Source organism: Motacilla alba, chromosome 26 (assembly GCF_015832195.1).
Source record: "Motacilla alba alba isolate MOTALB_02 chromosome 26, Motacilla_alba_V1.0_pri, whole genome shotgun sequence".
NCBI lineage: Eukaryota > Metazoa > Chordata > Aves > Passeriformes > Motacillidae > Motacilla > Motacilla alba.
The window spans coordinates 5,504,813-5,521,625 of NC_052041.1; the positions used below are offsets into that span (position 1 = coordinate 5,504,813).

Genomic DNA, 16,813 nt, shown 5'->3' on the forward strand with positions numbered 1-16,813 from the left:
TTTTAATTCTCCTTTTCCTTCCCCATTTCCCATTCGTAATTCATTTTAAGTGCTGCCTCATACCCATGCCACGATTAGACTCCCCTTCTGCAGCATCCTAACAGCGCTCATTTCTCATTCTTCACAGGGGACTTAATGTGTTGCTTTGATTTGCTCTTTAAAGCAAAAAAGAAGATGCTTTTCACAAGAAAAGCATCATTTTAAAGCGATTGAGTGAGATTTATCACTGAAAAAAAGAAATCTGTATTGTTTTGACTCTCAAAACTTGGTAGAGATAGAAAGAGGTGTAAGATCTTAACCTGAAGTTGGAAGCTGTGTTTCAGAGTTAATGTTTTGACAACTATTTTGGGTTTAAAGTTCTCCAGAATTCCCTGTGTTTATTGGCAGCCGATGTTACTCATTAACTCTCAGTTTTTACTTGCAGAGCACCAAAAATCGCTCCCAGTGCTAGAAATTTGCTTTTATACCCGAAACTAGAAATGGTTTGGGGTCAGTCCCATGGCCTTCGGGGCTGTGCATCAAAAGCACCCCGAGGCTCGGAGCAGCCCGGGTGCCCCGGGTGCTTCTGCCCTTGCCGGGGAAGCCGGGGCTCGGTGAAGGGACGGAGAAACACGGGAGGAAGAGGAAGGGCAGAGCCCTGGGGGTTCGGGCTGCGGGAACGGCGGCAGCCCAGTCAGGGAGGTTGGAACTGGAGAAGAGGGAAAGGCTCCTCACCCACTGGGTGCCCGGGCACTACTCCGGGAACTGGAGAAGAGGGAAAGGCTCCTCACCCACTGGGTGCCCGGGCACCGCTCCGGGCTCTCGGAGCTCAGGGAGCGCTCGGACAGAGGGGTGTTCCCGGGTTCGGGTGTCCCAGGCTTTCGGGGTGTCCCGGGGGTTCGGATGTCCCGGGCTTTCGGGTGTCCCGGAGTTTCGGGGTGTCCCGGGGTTCGGGTGTCCCGGGGTTTCGGGGTGTCCCGGGGGATCGGGTGTCCCGGGGGTTTCGGGTGTCCCGGGGGTTCGGGTGTCCCGGGATTTCGGGGTGTCCCGGGGTTTCGGGGTGTCCCGCAGCCGCACGGGTCGGTCCCCGCCGGTCACAGCGGCTCTCGGAGCCGGGGTTCCCGTGGCCGCGGTGCTCCCGGAGCCGGGGTTCCCGTGGCCGCGGTGCTCCCGGAGCCGGGGTTCCCGTGGCCGCGGTGTTCCCGGAGCGGGGTTCCCGTGGCCGCGGTGCTCCCGGAGCCGGGTTCCCGTGGAGCGGGGCACCTGGCGGAGGGCGGGCCCGGGGGTGGGGCCGTGCCCGCCCTCCGCACGGAGCCGCTCGGGCCCGTCCCCGCCGCTGCCGCGGGATGCCCGGCGCGGCTCGGTCCGGCTCGGCTCGGCTCAGCTCGGCCAGGCCAGCATGAAGAAGCACCAGCCGCACTCGGTGCAGGGCACCTTCAGCCGCCTCTTCGGCAAGCGCCACTCCAGCCCCAGCGCCGCGTCCCTGTTCGCCACCAACCCGCCCTGGATCTTCACGCAGGAGGTGACCTCGGACAGCGCGGGTGGCACCGGTCAGTGTCCCCCGCGCCGCGCTCGGCCGGGCGCTCCCGGGGCAGAGGGGCGAGCTGGGCTCGGGGCCGCGGGGAGGCTCCGGGAGCGCTCGGGGCACCGGGATGGGCAGCGCGGGGTCCGGGGGCTGCCGCTCCCGGCGGGGTAAACTCGGCTGAAAGAGGCCGGGGAGTGGATGAAAATGGGTTTTATTGCTTCCCGTCGCGCTTTCCCACGCCATGTTTGATCCGCGCCTTGCCGGGTCGGGGTTATTTACTCATAAACCTGTTTCTCGCAGGGCTGTGAGCGAGGACGGAGCTGAGGGTTGCATATTCCTCGGGATTTATTTGTGTTTCTTTGTGGTTTTAATTGCAATACGGTGCCCTGGAGGCTCATGTAGGAGGGAGCCAAATTAATAGTAATGGAGCCAGGTAGATAGAAGATAGCAGTTTGTGGATGGAGTTTGGTGGCTGTAAGAGCCCAACAAACTCTTCCAAGATTAAAAAAAGTGGAAGTGCTGCCTGCTGAGCTGTGCAGGATGAAGTATTGTCTGTGAAAGCAACTGCGAGGTGGTTACACCCCAAAGGCCAAGCTGCTGAAACCAAGATAAAATGAAAATGTGACAGGGAGTTTCGTGCAACTCTGCAACCCAGGAGGAAAATTGCTGATTTCTAACTGTCGTAAATCTGAGGAGGATTCAAGCTTCTCTCTGATGTGGTTTGGATTAGAAAAAAGAAAAGGAGTTGCTGTGTCTGCTTATTAGGAGCCTGATTTCCGTGGCTGTGGTTCTGCAGTGCCAGTAGAAGAGCTTTCTGCTCAGGTGTGGGTCAGGCTGCAGAGGAAGAGCCGGGAATCCCGAAACCTGAGCCCAGGGAGCAGCTGGTGAATCGCTCCTTAGCATCCTGCTGGCGTTTCTGCCCGGAACTGGGCTCCGTCAGGGTGCAGTGGCAGTGTGGCAGTGGGACACCGAGGGGCAGCATCCCAGGGGGGACAGCAGCCCGGATCTTGGGGACAGCATCCCAGGGGGGACAGCATCCCGGATCTTGGGGACAGCATCCCAGGGGGGCCAGCAGCCCGGGTCTTGGGGCCAGCAGCCCAAGGGAACAGCATCCCAGGGGGGCCAGCAGCCCAGATATTGGGGCTAGCAACCCAAGGGGGCCAGCAGCCCAGGGGCCAGCTGTGCTGTAGCCAGACCCACGCACAGCACGTCCTGCCCCAGCCCTGGCCCCGTTTCTGGGCCGTTTCCTGCAGGGCTCCGTGCCTGGAGGAGTCCCCTGCTCCTGCTGATCCCCACCTTGGTTTCTCACACAAAGTAAACACGAGTTAGGCAATGTGCAATGGGTGTAGGTTTGCATGTCCCTGACTCAGAGATTCCTGAATATAGTGACTGATGCCTCCTCCTGCTGCGGGGAGCTGTGGGTGCCCCGGCTCAAACCTGCTGCACCTCCTCCAGGTGATGCAACGCCCGGGGAGGAAGAAGTTCCATTACATGAGTGGCAAATTGTTTATTTAATTTCCCATGGCTGAGCAAACAGAAATGTCTCCAGGACAGGCTGAATGTCAAAAAGTGGCCGAAGCAAGGCCAGAGCTTTGAGCCAGCTGCTTCCCACAGCTTCCAAGGGTGCATTTCCTGATGCCTCCTTCCAGGAAAGGAGGCTGGCAGAGCTCAGGTCTTGCTGGTGATGGGCTCCCAGCAGGCAAGTCCTGTTTATCTAGCAAAGAAAACACAACTACAAGCGCTTCATTTTCCTTTAATTAAAGCGTTCAGGGTAGCGATGCTTAGTAATCTAGGATCAAAGTCCTTGTGATCTTTAATCCAGTTTCTCACTGGGTTTACCTAGTGACTGTTAAATATAAAACTCATCGTTTCAAGTCTCAGAACTACTCTGCTGCTGCTCAGGCTGTCTGAGTCCAAACTCTCCTGTTGCCTTGGCCTTAATTCCTGCTCCTTACTCACTGAATGCGGGGTCACCCACAAAATTAATCATCACAGAATCACAGAGTGCTTTGGGTGGAAAGGGACCTTAAAACTCATCTCGTTCCACTCCCTGTCGTGGGCAGGGACACCTTCCACTAGGTCAGGCTGCTCCAAGCCCCATCCACCCTGGCCTTGAACACTTCCAGGCAATTTGCTGGCACCTCTGTCCTCCCTGGGATCCAGCAGCTCCTCCTGAGTGCTTGTGGGCCCCTCCCAGGCAGGAGGTGGTAAAGGCTTGTAGGACCAGGCTGGCTGAAGCACAGCTGGTTGGTGATTTGAAAGCTGCAGCAAAAGTCCTTTGTGTAAAGAATCACTCGTACTGGGAGAGGTTTGGTGTGAGGGAGGGCAGCTGTGGCTGCCTGGAGGGGCAGTGCTAGCAGGGCAGATGCTCCTGGGGGTGTCCCAGGGTAACCTGGGGCTGCTGAGTGGGAGAAGGGAGAAGCTGACGTGCTTCTGGGCTCTGTGGTGTGTTTGAAGGGCGTGTGGAATTCATCTGCCTCCAGTCCCTCAGCAGAGGCTGTGCTGCCTCATGCCCAGCCCCTGGTGTGGTCGGGTTCTCCATTCCAGGTGTTCATGCAAGTGCTTTCCTCCTGTGGGATGCACCCTGAGCCATTTGCCCTCCTCTTTTTCCTAGGCTTGGTGTAAAGCTGTTTCCCTGGGAGCTTCCTCCTGATTTCTGCTTTCCTCACTGTCACAGTCTGTCGTTGGGGACACTCCTGCAGCTTTCCCTTCATTCAGAGCCATTTTGTTGCTTCCCCCTCCTTCCTGAAACCCTCGGTTTTTCTTTAATGTCGGTCTCCCTGGCTACGAGTTATTTGTGTATCTCCTTCCAGCCAAGGTGGGGTTTACGTGCTTCAGTATTTCTGCTTGTTAATTCATGCTGCTAATCAGACACAAAGAACGTAATTAAATTAATTTTATGAGCTTTATTCACTGTCAGAAATAAACCAGCCCAAGAGGTGTGGTTCGAGGTGAAAGCACAAGGCTGGGAACCAGGAATTCCTGACGGCTTCTCCTGCTTGTCCCAGCAGGGCCCGGTGACTTCCTGCCCCGCTGTCCCCCGTCCAGGGCACCACTGCGAGGGCAGGCACCCAAAGCAGGCTGCAGGGCTGTGAAGCTCCTGGAATTCCCTCCGGCTGGGACGTCAGTGCTGTGCCCGCAGAGAGGGCAGGAGCTGTCCCTGCTCCTGGTCAGCTCTGCTGCTGCCTCCCGCTCAACCCCGGCTGCTCAGAGCAGCCAGGATTGCCTCCTGTTCCTTCCGAGCTGCTCCAGTTCCTCCTGCAGAGCTCAGGGAAGGCTCTCTGTGCCCTGCAGGTGTGTGACAGGGCTGTGGGTGCCTGTCCTGCACACGGGGGACCTTCCTCTCCTGTCTTCCTCTCACCTCCAGGACACCCAGGTCTTCCTCAGGGTCTGATGGGCTCTGCCCACCCCTGGGGCTGCTGCGGCAAATTCTGCACAGCTCTCTTTGAACTGCCAGGGTGTCTGTGCTGTTTTCAGCAGCGCCCAAGCTCAGTGCTGCCGCTAACAGCGTGCTCTCCCCCCAGGTGACGTGATCGAGGTCTACTACGGTGACAATCGCTTCGGGACAGTGACGGACTCCGGCACAGCCACGCTCAAACCCCGCCCGAGGGTCCGCCCGCTGCTGACCTTCCTGCCCCTGGTGAGTGCCCAGAACCAGAGCTGGGCTGCCCTGGGTGCCCAGAACCAGAGCTGGGCTGCCCTGGGTGCCCCAGAACCAGAGCTGGGCTGCCCTGGGTGCCCCAGAACCAGAGCTGGGCTGCAGTGGGTGCCCAGAACCAGAGCTGGGCTGCCCTGGGTGCCCCAGAACCAGAGCTGGGCTGCCCTGGGTGCCCTGAACCAGAGCTGGGCTGGCACGGGTGCCCCAGAACCAGAGCTGGGCTGCCCTGGGTGCCCCAGAACCAGAGCTGGGCTGCCCTGGGTGCCCAGAACCAGAGCTGGGCTGCCCTGGGTGCCCAGAACCAGAGCTGGGCTGCCCTGGGTGCCCCAGAACCAGAGCTGGGCTGCCCTGGGTGCCCCAGAACCAGAGCTGGGCTGCAGTGGGTGCCCAGAACCAGAGCTGGGCTGCCCTGGGTGCCCAGAACCAGAGCTGGGCTGCAGTGGGTGCCCAGAACCAGAGCTGCTGCTCTCAGCCCTGGGCCGAGGGGGAGCAGAAGTGAAAGCAGAACCCCTCTGTAATGAGGCTGGCTGTGAGGGATTGGTGGTGATCAGAGCTCAGGCTGCTCTGGGGCACAGAGGAGGCACTGGGGGAGAGGCGTGAGCACTGCCAGGCTGCTTTTTCAATTACAGAGTAATTGCTGAGCACGGGGATGGTGGAGCAGGCTCGCAGCGCAGTGTGTCTGCCTGCTGCTGGCAGGATGTGTCCCGGAGCAGGCGAGTTGCTGGAGCAGCAGTGCTGCAGCAGAGGATGAGCTGATGCTGTGGCTGTGCCGGGGTGAATCCTTTCAATCTCTGTATGAAAAACCATTCCCTGCAGAACCACCAGTGCTGCAGCAGCAGGGCCACAACAGCCAGAGCACAGGGCTGGGGGTGGCTGTAGGTCCAGGAGCCAGGCTGGCTTGGGGCTGGCTCTGAGGAACCCCATGCAGCACTTCCCAGAGCTCTCACCCCCCAAGGAGCACAGAGGGGCTCAGCGTCCACACGCTCCCAGGGCCTGGGTTGGAGGGGACCTTAGAGCTCATCTTGTTCCACCCCTTGCACTAGAGCAGGTGCTCCGAGAGCTCTGGAGGGTCAGTAGCTAAACTGAAGTGATAGCCCAGGGCAGTGAAGACACGGAAATGCTTCAGTCCCTGGGTCCTGACAAGGAGCAGATCTCTGTGAGTGGCAGTGGCAGAGGGGTCAACAGCAGCAATGCCCTGGGACAATCCTCAGGGCTGTCACCCAGCCCCTGCTGCTGCTGCTGCCCGCTCAGGCACAGTGGCCCTGGGGCTCTTCTTCCATTCTGAGGGTCCCTCACAAGCCCAGCTTCCCCTCCCAGTAATAGCTCCAGCTGAAGGAATTAGTAGGAAAAGGCAGAGTTTTGGAGGACCGGCGTGTGTTGGGTGTTCGCACGCTTTTGGTGAGGTTTGATCATGATTTGATCTGGCACAGGCTCTTCTGCTGCCTCGCACATACCTGCCCCAGGTACACACCTGCGCGGGGCTGTTCTGCAGCTCCTGCCTTAACCCTTTCCCCCCACCCACCGAGCAGCTCCCAGTGAGTCAGGAGGATGCTCACGCCCTGCCCCGCAGCTCCTGAGCCTCTGCACCTGGCAGCTCTTCCCACACGGAGCAGCTTCCTTCCCCCAGCCTGGCTGTCCCGCAGGAGCCCCAGCAGGGGCTGCAGGAGAGGGCTCCCCCCGCTCCCCCAGCACTGCAGGCATCCCAGGGGATGGATTCCTGCAGCAAACTCACTCAAAAACAGGAGTTTGGGGGCAGCTCCTCACATTCAGAGAAATTCTTGGCCTCCCTGAGACCCCAGGGTGCTCAGCAGTTGTATTTTGGGTGGCTTTTGCAAGGGGCAGCCTCAAACCTTGGTCATTGGATGGGGGGGCTCCTGAGAGCTGGGGACCACGGGCACAGGCAGGCTCCCCTCCCTGGGGACGTCCGACTCTGTTCCAGGGATGAAAAGTGATTCCTGGTGGTTGCAGTGAAAGCTTCCCCCCACGGGATCCTCAGCAGGCACCAATCTGAGTCAGGTACCACAAACTGGAAATGCAGGTTCCTGGCACAGCACCCAGAGCCTGCCCTGAATCAGCTGGAGGTTTTCTGGGCTGGCCACACCCCGAGCAAACACCGGGAACAATCTTCCCGACCATCTCTGCAGACTGGCAGCGTGCTGGGGATGCTTTCCATTTTAGAAGCCGGCTCATGACGGGGATGGGTGGCTTTTGAGAGATGCTGAGCACTGGCAGCTGCCACAGAAGGTTTGGGTGAGGAACAGGCTTGCCCAGTTCCAAATGACACATCCAAAATTACTGCTCCTCTGTGAAGGGGAGGCTGTGTCCTCCAGCTCTGCGGGGCTCTCTCCTGCCTGCCAGTCCCTTTGTGCTCCTCCAGACGGGTGATGCAGAGCTCAGACAGCTTTGTTTGCCTGCAAACAGCAGCTCCCCAAACCTGCAGCACTGGATTTCCATTGCAAATGGGAACTGCCGGGTTTGTTCTTCGTGATTTTGGTGTCTCGTTGCTCTGGACAATTCAACTGTCAGCTCTTGAAGCGCCTCTCTTGGCCTTTGTCTTCCCTCTGGCTCTCAGGTAGAGTTCAGATCTGCCTTTGCAGCCCTTGGCTTCTCCACCACACGGAGTTGTCTGGTGCTCTCTGCAATCCCAGGGGTGGAATTCCCTCACTCCGGGGTCACCTGTCACTGGCTCAGTCCCTTGTGCTTATAGGGGATCTTCGCTCATCTGCAGGGTGATGGACGTAGCAAGTGAAATATGTGCATTTCCCATTATTTTGGCCAAAGCTGGGGCGTTCCAGGCCTCCTCCGCAGGAGCCCAGGTGCTGCTGTAGAATCAGCTGTGCCCCAGCAGCTCCCGAGCTCGCAGGCAGGGCAGTGTGTGGCTGTGATGGGCTGTCTGAGCCTGGATGGAGCTGGATGGACAAATCCAACCGACCTTCGGTCCGGGAGACTTTGGAATCCCGTAGCAATCTGATGTAAAAGCGGCGATAACGGCAGAGAAAGGCAAAGGGCAGGGGCTCAATCATTATCCAGGCTTTTGTGTGCAGGAAATGGCTCGGGGAGAGGCGCAGGCTGATGGCAGGATAACATTTCCTTTGTCAAGGGCTGTTAGCGGCGCAAACAGCTGCCTGGGGTGAGCGGGACGCAGCGGGGTGGATGTGGGGGCTGGCAATGGGACCGTGTGTCCCTGAGACCGCCTGTGTCTCTCGTCGGACGCTCCCTCGGAGCATCCCCCGGTGTGAGACCCCCCGGCCGCGCTGCTCACCCCGGCTGTGCCCTGCACAGAGGCGTGCCCAGGTATGCCCAGGTGTGTCCCGGAGCCAGCCCAGCCCCTCGGAGCCACCCCGGCCGTGAGTCAGGGCCAGGAGAGGCTTTCTGCTGCTGGCAGAGCCCCCAGGCTCCAGGTGAGTCAGCTGCCCCAGTGGCTCACGCTGGGTGCCCTCGCTGCAGGCGTGCTCCCGGGTGTGCAGGCTGCCAAACTGCCGGTCCTGTACCAGCCACAGGCACTGCCGAGCTCAGGGCATCAGCCCGGAGGGAGCAACTGCGAGCAAAACACAAACCACGCAAGGAGCAGCTTTCCCCAGAGTGCTCAGATATGCTGGTGCCAGTTTCCCAAAAGCTGGAGGTGTGTCTGTGTGCAGGTGACTGTGGCAGTGCTTGCTGCAGAGAAATGCCCACCAAAGTGCCCACCAAAGCGCCCGGTGCACTGGTACATCGACGGTGAGGGGCTGGTGCTGCTGCTGGGCAGCCCCGAGGGGGATGTGGAATAGCTGAATTCCCCGAGGGGGATGTGGAATAGCTGAATTCCCCGAGGGGGATGTGGAATAGCTCTCCAGCCCTTGCTCCTGACCACAGGGGAGTCCTGTCCATGGCCTGTGCAGCCTTGATGACTTCGCTCATCCCCTCAAACCCTGTCAACAGCAGCTCCCACAGGGACCTCCACATCACTGACCCTGCCCTGGATCCCGTCAGGGCTTGTGTGGACAAATTACCAGCTGCTTGTCAGCCCTTTGCTCTGATCCCCGGCTGTAAGACTGACAGCTCTGTTTTCTCAACTCTTGCAGAACGCCCAAGAGTCCCATGGGGTGGCTGTGCCAACGCCGTCGGTGCCAGAAGACTTTGTGGAGAAGGCAGCTCTTGGTAAGGGGTGTTCTCTGTGGAGTCCTGGCCAGCGCAGAGTGCTCCCCGAGCCCTCGGGGCAGGAAGTGCATGTGCACCCAGCTCTGGAGCAGACAGTCTGCTCATATATTTCCATGCTAAAATAGAGTCTGCTATTAATTATTTTTTTGAAGTCATTGAAAATAATTAATTCCTAAGGGGTGAGGCAGAGTGGCTGTTAAGTTGGGGAAGTTTTAGACAAGCCTGGCGAGGGGCTGGCTCGCCGGGCAGGCCAGTGGCACAGGCCAGGCTGGCTCAGCAGTGGTGGAGAGGCGCTCACACGCTGTGCTCTGCTGTCCTGCAGGCTCTGGCTCCCAGCTCAATGGCAACCATCGGATGTACAGCTCGGTGGGGGACCTGCGCCCGCCGGCCCTCCATGGGGATGACCTGGATGAAGACATCCCCCCGCCGCCATCGGTACCCCCACCACCCCCTCCAGCGCCCGTGTCGCCCCCCCTGGCCTCGCCGGTCCCTCCACCCCCCGAAACGCTGCCGCCGCCGCCGCCGCTGCCCCCCGAGATGGTGCCACCGCCTCCCGCCGTGGCGGCGCCGCCGCCTCCCGCCTCTGCCCTGTCCTCCCCCAGCACTCCGGCTCCTCCAGACTTCATCCCGCCAGCGCCGCCGGGCGCCCGGGACCCCGCGCCCCTCGGGCCCGGCATGTCCAAGTGGAAATCCGAGACGGTGCTGAACACGAGGCAGGCGGATGCCGAGGGGCCGCTCTGCGCTGCCGAGGCCGGGGCGCCCGCGGCCCCCAGCCCCAAGGAGAGCCTGCAGCCCAAGCCTGAGCCCCACCTCACCTTCCCCAGGTCGTTCAAGGTGCCGCCGCCCGCCCCGGCGCGCTCCTCGTCCATCCCGGTGCAGGAGGGCCAGCCCGGGCGGCAGGAGCCCGTCCCCAGGCAGCCTCACGCCCGGCCGCCCCTGCCCCCCTGCTTCACCATCAGAGCCGCCGGCAAGGCGCGGCCGGGAGAGGCCGAGCAGAGGAGCTCCGGGCTCAGACAGGGCCTTGGGAAGCCGGCTGTGCCCCCTCCACTGAGCCCCAAGCCGGGCCCGGGGCTCAGCCAAGGGGCGAATCCCGCCGGCCGCCGGTCCCCTCTGCCGGGCTCCAAGGGGGAGAAGATTCCCCAGCTGAAAACAGCCGGGAGAGACTCCCCTCCAAAATCTGAACCCCTCACTGCCAACGACCTGGATCTCCCTCCTCCCGACTACCCGACCTGCGAGGATGACTGGAAGGATGCCAACAACCTGAACAAGCTGCGGGACGAGCTCTCGGCCCTGCTGCGCTCCCCGCGCCGGGAGGAGAGGCCGCTGGAGAAGCCGGGCGCTCCCCAGCCCGTGGACAGCGGTCCCGGCCGCGCTGGCAGCCGTGAGCCAGGGCTCAGCGAGCCCCAGCTCGCCAGGAAGGACACGGGGTTATGCAAGGGAGGGGAGAGCGAGAGGAAAGAGGCGCCCAGCAGCCCCCCCAGCACCAGTGGGGGCTCTCCCAGCACTGCGGTCACCGCCCCAGACAGCAACCCTGACACACAGCCCCGCAGCGTGATGACGATCAGGAACGAGCTGGAGGCTGTGCTGTCCCTGAAGAAAGAGGGGAAACCTGCCCCAGGGCTCAGCAGCCAGAAGCAGGGTGTGGAGAATGGCATCAGCACCCCACAGGTGAGGAAGAGCCCCCCTGACGTGAGGAAGAGCCCCCCTGGCACGAGTGACTCAGTGGTGCCAAAGCCGGTCCCCAGCCCACTCCCAGCCCCGGCGGCTGCTGTGGAGAAGGATGAGACAGACCACGAGGACCATCCTGCTCCTGCTGCTGACAAGGTCACAGAGGACGAGAGCCCCGCTCCTGGGTCCCTCAACAGCAGCGTGAGTTCCCCAGACCCACCCCAGGGACCGGCAGAGGAGCCCCCAGCTCCCAGCCCCTCCTCAGCCTCTGTGTCCCCAGCACCGAGCCCGGCACCCCAGCCCAGCTCGGCCGTCTTCCAGTACAAAGTGCACCGGGCTGGGGCCAGCTCAGCCGAGCCGCCCCCTGCCCCGGGCTCAGCTGAGCCCCCCTGCCCCGGGAGCTCGGGCAGGAGCCCCCCGGCCATCTCGGGCGCGGGGCAGGAGGAGGTGCTGATCCACCCGGTGACGGGGGAGCGCGTGGAGCGGGGCTCGCCCATGGCCCTGCTGCTGGCAGCCCGGCAGCGTGCCCAGCGGGGCCGCCAGGCCGGGGACGGGGCGGCCGCGCCGAGGGCGAAGCCAGCCCTGAGACTCAGCAGTGCCTCGTCGGACACCACCTCCACCAGCTTCTTCCGCCACGAGTCCAAGCCCTGCTCCTTCACCGTGGTGCCTCGGCCGTCCGCGGCCAGTCCAGCGGGGCCGGGCTGGAGCAAGCCCCCCTCCTTCTCCAGCTCCTCGGAGCAGGGCCGGGACGTGCGGGCGGCGGGCGAGGCGCAGCCCCCCGGGCCCCGGCGAGCCGCGGCCTCCAGCCTGCTGCGGGGCCTGCTGGACTCGGGGCAGCCGAGCCAGCCCGGCCCGGCCCGGCCCGGAGCGCCCGGGGGGGAGGAGAACGGGGACGCGGCGCTGGACTTCGGCATTATCCCCCCGCCCCCCGAATTCAGCAACGAGGCGGACGAGGGTCCCCTCCCGAGTCGGGAGGAGAACCGCAAGTGCCCCAGCGTCCCCGACAGCAGCCGGGGCTCCGGAGAGCCGCGCTATTTCAGGTGGGCTGGCTACAGCCGCAGCTACGCGGGCAGCCAGGAGCCAGCGGCTCCGCCGCCCTTGGAGAAGAGCTGGAGGAACGGCGACTTCACCCCGCAGTACCCGGATTACAGCAGCTCCACGAGCTTCCCCAGCCACGGCCCCAACCCACGCCCGCTGATCAAGAAGCGCCTGTACATGCCGGAGCCCGACAGCTCCTACCCCCGGGCGGCCGCAGCCCCCCGCGCCTCGGGCACCCTCTCCTCCACCCTCTCCTCCTACGGCCCCGGGGGGTTCAGCTCCACGCCCGGGGAGGGGTCTCGCCGCCCGGGCCCCGGCCTCAGGAACGGCCCCTCGAGCGCCCAGGGCAGGCGGGCGTCCACGGACGCTGCTGGGAAAGCCACGGCCTACGGCGGCGCCGGGGCTGAGGCCAAGTACAAGGGGCAGAACGGGGACTTCTCGCCCGCCAGCGTGCTGACAGCCAGCAGGTACGTGCCCCCTGAGCCCACCCTGCCTGTCCTCGGTGTCCCTTGGCCCCAGAGCAGCACTGGGGCTCCAGAGAAGCCGCTGCCCCTTGGCTCCTGCTGCTGCCCGAGGGCAGTGACCGTTCCTGGCTCCTCCCTGCTGCCAGCTGTGACCCCCGTGCCCACGTCCCTCCTCCCTGGTGCCAGCTGTGACCCCCGTGCCCACGTCCCTCCTCCCTGGTGCCAGCTGTGACCCCCGTGCCCACGTCCCTCCTCCCTGGTGCCAGCTGTGACCCCCGTGCCCACGTCCCCCCCACCTCACTGAGGGGAGACACGAAGCAGTGCAAGGCATCCCTCCGCTGCTGACTGAATGCCAAGGTTTGCCTGGCCTTGCTGTGGGTGACTGCCCCTCTGTTCTCCCCGCAGGCCTGCCCACGGCTCCTCGCACTACGGGGGACCCTCCAACACCTTCACGGTGCGGCCCGGCACCCGCCAGCCCATCTCCTACGCCTACCAGAGCCACCGGTAGGCCAGACCTCGGGGCTGCCCCGCCGGCAGCCGCCTGGGAAGGGGCGAGAAGGTGCCTGGGCCGGTCCTTTCCTTCTCCACGGGCACCAGGGACGGTCCCAGCCCAGCCTGAAAATGCACTTGCTTGAAACTGCTGCCGGAGAAGGTGGGGAACGAGCCCGCGACTGGACTTTTCTCAAAAGACTGCCATGGAGAGTAGTTACTGCGGAGGAGGGCAGGCCACTGCCTGGTTACGTGAGCAAATGTGGTTTCCCTTTTTCCCGTTTTCCCTCCTGGGTTATTTCCAGAATTGCAGCCTGACAGGCTGTCTAGGAAAGCCAAAGAGCATCCTCAGCTCTCTTTGAAGAGCATCACCACTGGAAGGGTTGATTTCAGTTTGTTTTTCAATTGGTTTCGCTCCAGCATGTTTGGGAGCAGGGAGAAACCAACTGACAGATGTGCACAATGGAGGCAAAGCATGCGTAGCTAAATGTCAGGGATCGAAGTAAGAATGTGAGGCCAGTGGGATAGGAGGAGAGTTTAGGATGCCTTGATCCTGACCTTTCTGTCCTTAAGACTTTGGAGCAAATGAATTCTGCCTTAAACCCAGCTCTGAGCAGCCAGTGCCTGTCCTGCCGAGCTGGGCGCTGACCCCTTCTCCAGGAGCAGCTTTGGGAGCAGGGGCCCTGCTTTGCTGTGCCTTTGGTCACTGTAAATGTTTCTGTTGGTAATTATTCCTCGTGGAAGGAGGCTGTGAGGCCTGGCTGGAAGGCTGTAAAGCACTTTGGAGATGCAGGACAGGGAGCACTCCTTTTCCTTGGGCTGGTGGGTGCCAGCGACTGGCTGTGGTGCTGTGCTGCTGGTGCTCTCCCCGAGGGCTCTCTGGCCACCTCACACCCCGTTGTGCCCCCCAAAGTGTCCTGATTAGCCGTTCCACTGAGACTTGGCTCCCCCGTGTCCCATCTGGGGACCGGGAAGCTCCGTGGCAGTGTGACTGCGCTGGGGGTGTCTGCAGGGACACCCGACGGGAGCTGCCTGCTGCTGCTTCCCTCGGTGCTTTTCCAGGTGCTGCAGGTGCAGCCCTGCCCCTGCTTCCCCCGGTGCCCCCGAGCAGCTGCTGCTGCCTGGGCAGGGCTGGGGGCTGTGGGGAGCCTTAAGGAGGGGTCCAGCTTCCAGCGGGCTCTCAGCACAGCTGACCTGAGTTGTGAATAGCCAGCTTCCTGAAACTAGAACCAGAGACTCTTCCTCCTAGGTGAACCTGCTGAAAATCACTGTAAGATAACTGTAAAAACTTGTAGAGAATTTTTTCTTGTCACTGATAAACTGAAAGCACTTTGAGACATGAGTCTGTTTTTGTGGAAAGCACTTTCTATTTTCAATGCTATAAATACCACTGGTTCCACTCCAGCTTACCCTGCCTGGCACACACCTGGATGTGGCCTGCAAGCAGATCTTGCTTTACAATTCAGCTCAAAATCAGGGATAAATTTTCCTTCACAGTGGAATTCTCAAAAGTTATCTTGATATTCGAGTCACGTCATTGGCTTTCTGTGTTTTGTGTTATTTCCAGCTTTACCTAATAATTGAACAGCCCTTTCAGATATTGCAGCAGCTTTAAAGTACTTCACTTTAAAGAACTTCACTTTGCTGTGAATAAAATGGAAATGCAAATACAATAATCAGTCTAATAGCTAATTCAAAGGGCATTTTATGCCAGCAAGTCACAGTGCCTTAGAAGATTTCCATTGCTCACCCCAGCCAATATTAAAATAATAGGCTTTTAATATCTGGGTGTTGGTTTTAAAAAAATATTTATGGAGAAAAGTGACTATGGAGTAACTATAAGGACATTTAAGTGTGCCAAGTGTCATACCACCTGCCCCAAAACATGGAATTTTCTCAGTGCAAGGAGCATCTTGAGCATTCTTGTTCATCTGTAGAAGTAAATCCTCCTTGAGGGGCTTCAGGGTCATGATTTGGTATTGGATGAAGTTTCACCAGTTTAACTTGAAAGCAAACAAAGAAGTCTCTTTGATAATGTTGCAACTTAATGGTTTTTTCTTCCTGATACTTTTTTTTTTTCCAAAATAATAAGCTATATTTGCAAATGAGCTCTCAGAAACAATTTTAAGGCTGGGTGGGCAATTTCAGCTTTTGATAGTGACTTTGCCCAGAAGTGGGGAGGGCAGGGGGGTATGTGTGCCATGTTCCACCTCAAGAATTCTTCCAAATTGCAATTTCCCCAACACAAGGGTTTTGGGTTTTTTTTCTTTTTAGAGAAAAATGTGACACTCCAATGTTGGTACCTGCTTCAAATGTCACATTTCCTGCTTCACCCAGACACACAAGTCACATGTAGGTGACACATGGTCTTAGCCACCACGGCGTGTCTCATTTCTAGCAGACATAATTGCTTCCATTTAGTATTAGAAGTGTGATAACAGAAGTCAGCTTTATAAAATAGCCACTCTTGACTCAAGAACACCATTCAGGGACTGCACAGGGGACTGAGCTGTCACTGAATCAGGCTGGACTCTGCCCCCACTTGTAGGACTGGTTGGCATGCAGGTTTTCAGCAGTGGGACTCTTCTATTCTTCACTTTGGACTATCCCTGCTTCTTTTGAATGCATTCAGCAAATTCTGGTATTTCAGGAACAACTCGCCATTGATTCTGGGGCCGTTGTGACAAAGGGAGCTCTGTCAGAGCTGCTGGCAGCCCAAGCACCTGGGGCCAGAGTGAGATCTCTCAGGAGCGAGGCTGCAGGGGTGGGGACAGGCCCCTCTTGCTGGGGCAGGAGCTCTGTCAGCTGCTGGATAAACTGTCCCTGCACGCCTGGTCCTGCTCCTCCCAGCTCTTCCACTACAGAAATTTAGCAACAGAGTAAGAAACAAAGCTTAGGGGTGTTAATGGAGCAAAGCACCTGCCTCAGCCCAGCGCTGAGAGCAATCCTGAAGCCCGAGTGTGGAATTATTCTCACTTCACCCTCTCTGATGCAGTGTGGTGATTCAAGTCGTGATACAACTGAAATTATCCCCTGCAGCTGCCTCTTCCTCACAAGTTCCTGCTAGGGGAGTGAAACAGAGCTTTAGCTGTAAAGTATTGAACAAAGTCTCTTATTTATGAGTGCCATTGAACACCAACCTTCTTGCATTAAATATTTCTGATGTTTTATTACATGTGTGGTCTGACTTTTTTAGTGCTGCTTGCATGGTCTGTCTGCTGGAGGATTGGGAAGTTTGCACGTCCCTGAAAGGATGGGAGAAGGTAGCTCAGCCAGGGTTTGAATTTCAGCTTCCCCAGGCCTTGGTCCAGTTTCTCTGAGGGGCTGACCCAAGGCCTGTGGCCATTTCAGCGTTTTCAGAAGCCCAGGCAGGGCAGGAAGGGGCAGCTGAGCCCCAGGAGCTCTGTCACTCACGCCCAGCGGGCTGGGCAGGCCGGCAGAGCAGCAGCTCCTGTAAATAGTGCTTGGGCTGGAGCTGTTCAGCAGGGAGAAACTCTCCCACCTGCTGCAAGTCCCAACTGGAACACTGTGCCCAAAACTGCAAGCACGGTGTGAGCAATGCAGGCAGCAGCATAAAAGGCTGGTCTGCAGCGTGGCTGCTCCTCTGCACTCACAATAAACTGATTTGCATCCTCATCTCCTTCAGCCAGCTCTGGCCACAGAAGCAGGCTCTGTGTGAGGGAGGGAAGGGGTGCCATGCGTGCCTCGGAGCTTCCCTGGAGCCACAGTGGCTGTCCCCAAGTGGCGTGTGGTGCAGGGACAGCTGAGCAAGCCACAAACCCCGCAGCATCCCTGCACTCCTCAGCAGGGAGCTGCAGAGCCAGGCGGGACTGACTGGGACTGCTGCTGTCCCTG

The 16,813-nt window shown here is 59.8% G+C and overlaps 1 protein-coding gene across 1 annotated transcript; it reads left to right on the forward strand.

The window, feature by feature from the left end:
- The first annotated feature begins 462 nt into the window (after window positions 1–462).
- Window positions 463–16,128, forward strand: C26H6orf132 (chromosome 26 C6orf132 homolog). Its single transcript, XM_038162721.1, has 5 exons — window positions 463–1,529; window positions 5,029–5,144; window positions 9,224–9,299; window positions 9,622–12,472; window positions 12,875–16,128. Exons 1-5 carry the CDS (start codon window positions 1,379–1,381, stop codon window positions 12,975–12,977), a joined length of 3,297 nt encoding a protein of 1,098 aa, XP_038018649.1. The 5' UTR covers window positions 463–1,378; the 3' UTR covers window positions 12,978–16,128.
- Window positions 16,129–16,813: the final 685 nt, after the last annotated feature.

Coding starts and splice junctions, on each gene's coding strand:
- C26H6orf132 (XM_038162721.1), top strand. CDS start 1,379: ATGAAGAAGCACCAGCCGCACTCGGTGCAGGGCACCTTCAGCCGCCTC. Junction 9,300..9,621: donor TGTGGAGAAGGCAGCTCTTG/GTAAGGGGTGTT, acceptor GCTGTCCTGCAG/GCTCTGGCTCCCAGCTCAAT. Junction 12,473..12,874: donor AGCGTGCTGACAGCCAGCAG/GTACGTGCCCCC, acceptor TTCTCCCCGCAG/GCCTGCCCACGGCTCCTCGC.